The sequence below is a fragment of the Pseudomassariella vexata genome (assembly GCF_002105095.1).
Source record: "Pseudomassariella vexata strain CBS 129021 chromosome Unknown BCR38scaffold_7, whole genome shotgun sequence".
Taxonomy (NCBI): Eukaryota; Fungi; Ascomycota; class Sordariomycetes; order Amphisphaeriales; family Pseudomassariaceae; genus Pseudomassariella; species Pseudomassariella vexata.
The window spans coordinates 7312-17075 of NW_024467962.1; the positions used below are offsets into that span (position 1 = coordinate 7312).

General features: G+C 51.9%; 2 protein-coding genes across 2 annotated transcripts; one reads left to right on the forward strand and one right to left on the reverse strand.

The window, feature by feature from the left end:
• The first annotated feature begins 816 nt into the window (after positions 1 to 816).
• Positions 817 to 1400, forward strand: BCR38DRAFT_433168 (uncharacterized protein). Its single transcript, XM_040860234.1, has one exon. It carries the CDS (start codon positions 917 to 919, stop codon positions 1247 to 1249), a length of 333 nt encoding a protein of 110 aa, XP_040715249.1. The 5' UTR covers positions 817 to 916; the 3' UTR covers positions 1250 to 1400.
• Positions 1401 to 5930: 4530 nt separating this feature from the next.
• Positions 5931 to 8951, reverse strand: BCR38DRAFT_201069 (uncharacterized protein). Its single transcript, XM_040854096.1, has 3 exons — positions 8215 to 8951; positions 6203 to 8145; positions 5931 to 6120 (listed from the first exon to the last, which is right to left on the reverse strand). The coding sequence occupies exons 1-2, from the start codon at positions 8816 to 8818 to the stop codon at positions 6242 to 6244; spliced, it is 2508 nt and encodes an 835-aa protein (XP_040715250.1). The 5' UTR covers positions 8819 to 8951; the 3' UTR covers positions 5931 to 6120; positions 6203 to 6241.
• Positions 8952 to 9764: the final 813 nt, after the last annotated feature.

Consider the following 9764-nt stretch of genomic DNA (forward strand, 5'->3'; position numbering starts at 1 on the left):
AGGGATATTATAGATCCGTGCTACGGATCGTACGCTTAGTTTGGGGTTATTTTGAAGCGCTTGAAGCGCTAATTGAATATCGCTTTCTTCCCAATTACGTGCCATTGTAGAAGGTGGAAAATAAGGGATAAAACCTAGGTTGTACGGAAATGCGCGAAAGTGTTCAATTGGATCGTGGGGTACGTTAGACCTATCTCTTTTAGGATTAGCATATGTGGGGCATATGCGACACCACACTGATCAAGCGATTTCGGAACGCTCTACTATGGTATCACGGGTAAGTTTTCAATTGTGTGTTTGTACCGTGCTCCACCTAGGCACGAGCCAACTCTTAGCTACCTGGCTTGAAGCGACCTTAACAGCTGTCTTAATCAGATTAAAAGAAAACGTTGTAGCAGTTTGAATTTCGGCTTTCGATTTACCACCGTCGAAATGGAGGGTTCGAATTCGTTAGCGATCTGCTTCTGTAAGGTGTTTAGTCCCTATTGTAGTTGCTACATACGCGATAATTAGGACGCGTTAACAGCAAGTTGGAACCAGAGGTGGAAGTACCTTTTCGTTAGTATGAATAGGCTAGGTAAGAATCGGTAAGAATCAGTATAGCGTTACCTTGGCAGTGGTCCACTAGTACTTGTCAAGGGGGTGAAAACTTTGGCCTGATACCGTAGCACGCTCGTAGACCTTTCCAGCGCCGCGGAAGGTGACTTTCCGCGACATAACTCCACACGTACGTCCGCACAAGGCAACCCGAATGTATGTGCCCCACACAGTTCGCGTTCCAGCCCCGCCTCCGCATCATCTTACCTTACAGGGGCCGCCCTGTCGAATCATCTCACGACAGCATCTAATCTTCTTTTGCTGCGATTCGTCTCGTCTTTCAATCATATTCTTATACTCAATCGCCTGGAAGGTCCCAATGGCACCTCCAATGACCCCCAATCTTGGACCTCTCTACAGAACCCTCTACCCTATCAAAACCCCAGACCGGACCATTCAGCGAAAGTCTCACCCCCTCCGCGTTCTCGCCCTCGGCCTCTCCCGCTCCGGAACTGATTCCCTGCGCACCGCCTTAGGGACTCTCGGTTATGAAAATGTATATCACGGATACGTGATCCCCTTCGCTCAGCGCACCGATCCCGCCATCTGGTGTCCCCTCATGCAGCGCAAATATGCAGGCACCTTCACCGCCGCCAAGCTTAGCTGTCAGAGAACAGAATGCCATAGGCACCAGTGGGTGTCAGGACACTGAACGCAGGACACCGGCGGGCCGCCGGAGGGGTGTTTCGGACAAAAGACTCCCGAATCATGATTACAATCTATGTGAAGCTTTGGGATGACGAGAGTCAAGATCCTTGGCATCGCCGACCCTGCTGTTATGCCGGGTCCAAGCGGCGGCCTAGCTATCTATATAAGGACCATCTCGAAGTAGGATAGGGAAGGAGTTGTCAGAGCCACAAGTGTCATCCGAGGCGGGCCGGCTTCCACCAGGTAGGAAGCCGTTTGTGGCGGCTAGAGAGCCGCTTGTGGCGAATGAGAGCCGTTGAAGCCGTTTGCAGCGGATAGGGAATCGCTTGGTTGCAGATAAGGAGCCGCTGTCCAAGATATTGGCCGAAGTCGGAGGAACACAGACATACGGAAGCAAACATCCAGAATCCAAGAGAGAACCTCGGCTGGCTATAAGTAAGGAGTCGAGACGGAGGAAGATAGAGAGGGCAGAGATCAATGCATCACCGTGGGCACCCCTACCTGAGACCGCCAGTGACCACCCGGTATTACGTAGAAGGGACGCCCGTTACTCCCCATCACTCTGTACTATTGCCTTCGGCCTAGCCGTACCCTGACACTGGGCCCCTGGACGAACACAGGGACACCCTAGTATGGGTGTCCCACCTGTACGCGCTGCCCTTTTCCTTATAATGTAGGAAAGGGCACTTGCACTTAGATCTCTTTCTCTCTCTTCTTCAGTTTAGTATTAGTCAACAGAGATAGACTGATGTCGCAACCCTGATTCGAACTTGCAGTGCCTCTGCCGTGTCACAAGGATGATGATGCGTGAAGTGTAACGAAACCTCTAATAGTCTAGCTGCGTAAACCACTAAAGAGTCTGTAAGAGTTTGTGCTAGTAAGTAAGTCCTGCTGCGGAGTCCTTTAGCAATAATATCGGGGTCTGACGTATGGAGTATAGGGCTCTGGGTAACTGAAGTATTCAAGTAGGGTAACTGGGAATAGAGTCGTCAAGGCAGTTTGCCTCACCAATGGGTTAGATTGATGCTTAGATTGATCACTGAAGTAGAGACTGTCTATCTATGAAATGCCTGGGAGTCCTGTCCCTTATATACCCATCTCTCCTTCACTGATCGATTGATTGATTGATTGAAATTTAACGTCTCATCACGTGAGACGTGCCGGGCGCAGTGCCGGCATGGTCTGTGCTAGTCGAATCTATGTTACAGGGGACTGTCTTCATCTAACATTCCTGTTCAGTGCGATGGGCAGATCTCAGTAAAGAAATTGGTCTCCTCCGCCCATTGGCAAAACAAACGAGCTCCCTTGGCCGTGCCTAGGAGGGAATCTATACTATTCTTGGCCATATGCGCTTTTAGATGACCGGGCGTGGCCTTGCGGTCGCGCTTGCAAAAGTAGAAGTGGACTGGTGTCTTTGTCTTTCCACACCCGCAGTTGAGCAGTGCGTCGCGATGCTGGAGTCTCTCGTGGTAGGTCACGAAATCCCCGTGGTGCGACCTCGCTGCGAGTAATCTGCCTAGGTGTTGCCGGGGCAGGCCAAGTTCGGGGGGGTCGCGGGTGGATAGCGATCCCTAGATCTCGATACTGTTGAGGGCAGGTAGTGGCCCATCGATCGTTGAAGCTCTTCCAAGTGTAGGATCTCGCGATTCTCTTTATATGTGCGAATGAGGCCGGGTGTTGTGTCTTGGGTGGTTGCTCACAGGCCGCTTTGGCCTGGACATCTGCTTCTTCGTTTCCGGGGATGCCTACGTGTCCTGGGCACCACCAGATATACACTTATCCCGGGGATGTCCAGGGTTTTCGCTCTCTCTGTGACCAGGTTTTGGACAGCTCTTGGAAGGCGGTGAACTTTGCTTGACTGCTTCCGGGACTTGGACCGATGAGCCTACCCGCAACCGCGAGATTATCGAGGCAGATGTGGACGTTATCTGCCATGCTGTTGGACGGAAGCTTTACAGCCTCCTGAAGCCCCCGTAGTGCTGCGTGGGCTTCCGCATCGTATACCTCTATCTGAGAGCCCAGTAGTTCGGACCCGCTCCTTCACTGATCCCCACTTGGATATGTTGGTTGTCCAACATATCCGCCCCTGTAGGTCACGTGACCTATCGGTCCTTTCCTTCCTCCGATGCGGGGTCCCGTGATCCTAGCGTCTGTATCCACCTGGCCTGCCGACGGGCCTGTAATGTTGGTTCAGGGCCAACGGTTCGTAACATGAAGATGGAGGACTTGTTACACGCAAAGGTGGTCAAAGATTTGTGAGGTTGTAAAAGCATGACATTCTATCTAGTCCTATGGAGCACGAAGGTTGGACTTAGTCCCGAAGGGCTGAGTCACGTGGTAACCTTGGTGGTCTTGGCAAAGCCCACCAAGGTTGCCTAACAGGACTCGTGTCCTACTCTGCCTCTGTGCCTCTTAAAGAAGAGAAAATAAACTTTCTCCTAGCCCCGTAACCTATTTCCCTGATGTCCGGCCTTACCCCGTTACAATATATAGTTGTTAGATCAAAGAGCTTATAAAGTATTATATTAACTATGTAACGAACCCCGAGTTCTTTATTGCATTTAAAGCTATGTTACATACGACTTTTAGTGAAAATAACGTTTAGGCTAGATTCATAGAGTCTATTTTAGTACCTTATAATCTAGATACGGTTAACGTGATCCACAAGTCATTTTCGCACACAAGTCACTTTCGCACTTTTTCAAATATTTCAACCTTTTAACTTAGCTTGCACTTTTCTTCCCTCCCACAACATGCCTCGTAAATCCAAAGAAGCCGATCTTCAGCTAGCTATCCAAGCTAAAAAGCGCAACCCTGAAATTTCATGGTGTAAGCTTGGCCGTATCTGTGAAGGTCAACCCTCGCAGACTCACTACAACCAGGTGACTTACAGCTGGAACACCTGCCATGGCAGTGCCAGATGGGAAGCCAATCATAACCCTTGTAGGAGCCCCGCCAAGCGTGGACGACTTAGTCGCGCTCCCTCAAACCTAAGTGGTGATCTTCTTTCCTTCGCTCCTTAGAGTAGAATCTTCGTCGATAGCACCTAATCGAGGTCTCTACCAATGCGATGCAACCCAGGTCGTGACAATACGAAAAGGTAGGGGGGCCCCACTGGTTAGGTGAATCCCATTCAATTAGATACTATAACGTTGCGCACTGCTGCATTATAGCATCCTCCCCCCTAGGTGCACGCATCAGCATCAAACCCATATTGAGAAACAGGATTTCTTAGCTGGGTTTTTAGAAGCTTTCATTGGTGCTTTTCACGAAAAAAACATCAGATCAGGATTCGAAGCAGCTGGACTTGTTCCTTTTAACCCGGATAGGGTCATATCTACGTTGGATATCGCAAAAGTAGTACGAACACCGACACCCGACTGTTACGAACCGTTGGCCCTGAACCAACATTACAGGCCCGTTGGCAGGCCAGGTGGATACAGACGCTAGGGTCACGGGACCCAGCATCGGAGGAAGGAAAGGACCGATAGGTCACGTGACCTACAGGGGTGGATATGTTGGACAGCCAACATATCCAAATGATATCAATCTAAGCAGGGATCGCTATCCACCCGCGACCCCCCGAACTTGGCCTGCCCCGGCAACACCTAGGCAGTCCTCTTGTAAAGCGCCGGCAGACCGGTATAAGGCGCTGTGGTATTTGCGGAGGGACTAGACATAATGCAAGGACTTGTTCAATAGAAGTAGAAACTGATAATAAAGAAGATTTTGAGTAATTTAAAGGATAAAATGCGGGTTATGCATAGGATATTACTGAATTACTTGAAGGTGCCAAGAAAAGTGCGAAAGTGATTTGTGTGCGAAAATGACTTGTGGATCACGTTATATATAATAATAGTCGAACATGATGTAACTTTTACGTAGGATAGTACAATAGACAAATAAAAACTTCAATATATTACTTAGGTTGAAAATGCAAGCATTTACATTCAAATAAATTGTGTGATAAGCTAATGCTTATGTATCTGTATGTCTATGCATTAGAGCTGTGGTACGCTGCCGGTCTAACAGTGAACGGTTGATCATTAGGCTTATATACCCGTAATGATGCCGAAGCCTGGAACCAACCGGCTCTTCCATCAACGTAGGTACTATGCCGAACCAACTCGCTGCCGCATATCGGGGTATTATGTTAGTTTCATCCATGTTCACCTGGTCCATTCTTCGTCCCTCTAACCATCATCATTCGCCAACGTCTAGAACTTTTGATTTTCCTTCCCTTGGGTACACGCCCTGCTTCATGCAGTAGCCAACTGTCCCCGGTCGTGTCATAACGCATGTGTCTGCAAAGCAAAACAATTGAGAACTCCATAGTACACCTCTCATGCCACTTCGCTGTACAGCCGAAAGGCAAACCCAGAATCAAAACTCGACAGCCCTGAGCCATGCACGCAATGCAACCAAAGCAAGAAAAATAAGCCACTCGTTTCTTCATTCCTCATCAAGGTCGGATGCCACGGGGAGAGTCGGAAGGCTGAGAAGCTTGTTCAACTCAACCTTGAGGCTGCCAAAATCGACTGGGAAGGGGGGAGAAGGCGGCCTGAAGACTTGAGTTTGAGGAGCTATTATGGTGTGCGTTGAGACCGCTGAAGCCAATGACGCCTCGATCGCATTCGCCGCCTGCACACTCCCGACCTTGGCTGGTTGGTTGACCACAAGAAACTTCCCTAACGCCAAATCCCCCAAAGTCTCTGCCGCATCTCTCTCAGCGGAGGTCAGTTGAGAAAAATGGGGAGACGACGTGCCCTGTAGGTCTGATGCGGGGGAATTATCAGTTGGGGAACTGATAGTTTCCGCTGTTACAGGGCCACGGATGTTTTTCTCGGGTGGGGGTTCGATCGCATCCTCAGTGTCCTATTGTAGATCAACCGTCAGAATGAAAATGGAACGTGTTGATTCCAAAATTGCATCTCCTGCCGAATCACAAAGGACATACCTGAGCCACAGCCAAAGTCGGCGAGTCATTCTGAGGACTCTAGACTATCGACTCGCCCGCCTGCTGGTGTGAAGCGTGAACCTCGGATTCATACGGTGATTTGAACTGTGGTACCCAGGTTCTGACAACTCGCGGCACGCCAGCCCCGCTAGGTTGAACCACCTCCTCCTGCCAGTTTAGCAAATCCCACGAGTCGACGATGGCGTGGCGTCTGGGCGAAGAGAGCCTATGCTGGATCTCTTTGTAGTCGGGCACTCTTCCTTGGCGAATAGCCTCAACGGCACGAAGGCGGCGGGCTTCACGTTCGGCAACAACTCCGGTCACCGCATGGTAACGATCCTGGGCCGTGTTCCACCCAGAAATCCCGTTGCTTTCCGAGGTCAGAACGTAACGCATGTCGTCAAAAGGGAGGTTGAGAAGGATTCGCGAGAGCTGCGGCGAGCACTTCGCCCGTTCACGAGGCGGAGCTGAGTCGTCTTCAGGGAACGCCGTGGGTAGATCACCAAACTTGATGCTGGAGAGTCGGATTGGCTTGCCGGCCTTGTGGCGAACTGAGGTACCTCGAGCAATTGCCGGGGCCATTTTCTCATCGGGTGACGGGTTTGAAGCCGGGATAGGCGGGAAGCGAACCATTTTGCTTGTGTTGACGACGGACGTATCAAGCTCAAAGTCGGGGGGGAAAGAGTTGATCAGCCAATTCGACATGCAGGCCATGAACCACCTAACCTCCGGGCCGTAGTGAAATTCTATGTCTACCATCTCGTCCCCGTCCTGATCAATATGATCGGCGTAACGACCCCTGGCGCCATCCCAGACAAAGGCCATGCCCTCCTCGATGGTGTTCCAATTAATCATGTTGGAAGCAATCTGTAGACCTCTGACAAGGACATCCTTCATCAGCAGCACGTGGCCGGCGGCGGCGTAGGCAAGGCAAAACTTGAATTGATCCATGTTGTCTCCAGCCAAGTCCATACCGCCGGTACCGTTCGCCGCTCGAGGATCCGTCAGAAGCGGGTGCAGATAGAGGCGTTGGACCGCCATATACCAGGCGTCGGATCTGATGTAAGAGTCGTACACATTGACCATAATGGCGTTGTCAATCTTGTCGAGGCCGTGGGATCTCATGTGTATGATGCAGTCTCTCAGGAATGGGCTCCGCGCGAACATTAGCTTGTGTCCACGAAGCCTAGCCGGGGGGTGACTGCCGTCGACGTAGTGCAGCTCAAGCGTGGAGTCGGCTAGTTCTGCCGAGTCAAATTGGCCTTGGAGGTATGAAATGCTGTCCATCAACTCATCATCCAACAAGCTCGGGCGGCGTGCGAAATGCTGCGGATTCATGAAGGGCTGGAAGTTGTTCATCTGGCTGGGCTGGTGGCCGTGGCCTGGGTAATGCTGTCCATTGGAGGGGGGGAAGTTAGCATGTCCGCTCTCTCCGCGCTCACCCGACGCATGGGAACCGTGGTAGCTGTGCGGTGTAGGAGGGCCGTGTCGGCTCATATTAGGAGGATAGCCATCGAACGGCATTGGCATCTGTGGAGTCGGAACAGGCGCAGGAATCTGTCCATAACCGTCCATGCTGGTTGCGGGAAACATGTCCGACCGAAACGGGGTAGGGATGGTGCCATTACTGTCGGTGTGCGCATGGCCGTTGATGCGAGCGTTCATGGGCGCAGGCGGCATAAAACCACCCGACGGGGGAGGTGCCGGAGACGGCGTGTGAGAGTCGAAGCCCCCGCCGCCAAAAACAATATTATTGCCGACTCGGTTGGGGAGCATCTGACCGTGGTGGGTAGCATGGAGGTTGGGATGCTCGTGCATGTACTGCGCATGGCCGTTGGGTGGGTTGAGGGGAGGCACGAAATCGGTTGGCGGGTGAGCGGGAATGGTGGCCGATTGGGGTTGCGAAGTCGGGGCCGACGTCACTTGGGAAGTTTGGTCGTGGTCTGCAATGAGATACAACAGTGAGCTCTCCCGCCTTGTACGATGGGTACCAAAGTTGGTATTGCCATTACCTTGCTGCGACTCGTTAAATGAGGCCGAACCGACGGTGGATTCGACGTCGCCAACGAGGGACGGGGCGTTAGAAGCCTGAGTCGATGCTGCTGGGCGCTGTTCGGAGCCGTTTGCGATGCCGTTGACACCGTTGCCATGGCTGTGGCCATTTAGACGTCGGGTTTCGTTGTCGTACGTATACTGCTGATTCTGTTTGTTGTTGCTGTTATTGTGGGTGCTGTCGTGACCGTGGCCGTGGCCGTTCGCCATGGTTGGTGATCCGGGCTTCTCCACACGTGTGCCGTTAACCTCATTCGCCGTCTTTCTCGCGGCCGTCTGTTTCTTGGGCATTTCGGCGGACTGATGGTCAATCAGAGCGGCCTCCAGAGAAGCGACAGGTTGGGGGCCATTGGAAGAGACGACGAGAGGTCCGGTTCGGGTGGTTGGCTGCTTGCTGCTGACTTGACGTTGCGAGTAAGAGAGAGGAAGGGCAGGCACCACCGTAGGACGACCGGCAGGTGCAGCAGGGCGGGTTGGCTGCTTCTTCGGTTGCTGCTGCTGCTGCTTTGCATTGCCGGTCGCAGTCGTCAGCTTGCTGGCCTGACCACCCTTTTGGGGCGCCATTATGGGTGGTGGTGGTGATGCAGTCCGCACTTGTGTCGTTTCGCTGGCGTCGGCGTTTTCGAGGTGGTGAGGGTTTCGGCTGGTCAAGGCACGGTGAGCGAGAGAAAAATGAGCCGACGAGCTGTGGAGACAGACGCCCAACCCGCTTGCAGCGCCAGGTGGGGGGCAAAGGCAGAGACTCTAGCCAGAGCTCGCGTTTACGAGGATACAGACCACCACCATGCCCAATGGCAATGATGAGACTGGAATAGGTGATAGTGGGTGAGATGACAAGGAGTTATTGGTTTGTGGTACAAGTTGCTCCAGGTCAACGGGCTGGTTTGAAGGCGAAAGGAGGAAGGATGGATTTGACTGATGAGTTGAAGGTCAACCAAAAAAGGCAGGGATCCTGCTTCAGCCTTGGCCAATTACGCACTGGGGCGTTGGCGTCGAAAGTGTGTGCAAGGACCTGTAGACAATCTCTTGGCGTGCGCAAAGTCCGTTCAAATCCAGCGCCGGGATCCTTTTGGCTTTTTCTGCTTTGCTTCCGCTGCTAGTGTAAAGGCGATGCAGTGTTGTTGAGGTGATGACAGTCCGCATCAGTGTATCATCTGCCGCATGCGTCACACATTGAGCAACAGCAATGTCGATAAGAACAGCTGCCACTCGGTGAGGTGAGACTTCAAAATTGCTCTAGAGCCGCACTGCGGGCACGGAGGCTGAATGACACAGGTTTGAGGAATTTTTTTTTTGGTTTTCCCCGCAATTAAGACGACACCCCTGTTAACGTCCGTTTGCAAGCTCCTGACGTCTATTTTTCTATTTTGATTGCAAATCAACCTCGTACGAAGGACAAAAATTTTCGCATTCGGCAGAAAGATGTTCCGACCGTGCGGTCGTGAGACCTTGAACTCGAACCGTGCTTAATACCAAAATAACTTCGTCTTCGCACCTCTCACGAAGGATT

Excerpts from the sequence above, each read along its gene's own strand:
- BCR38DRAFT_433168 (XM_040860234.1), top strand. The coding sequence starts at position 917 with ATGGCACCTCCAATGACCCCCAATCTTGGACCTCTCTACAGAACCCTC.
- BCR38DRAFT_201069 (XM_040854096.1), bottom strand. The coding sequence starts at position 8,818 with ATGGCGCCCCAAAAGGGTGGTCAGGCCAGCAAGCTGACGACTGCGACC. Across the intron at positions 8,146-8,214 it reads ATTTAACGAGTCGCAGCAAG|ACCACGACCAAACTTCCCAA; the intron begins GTAATGGCAATA and ends ATCTCATTGCAG.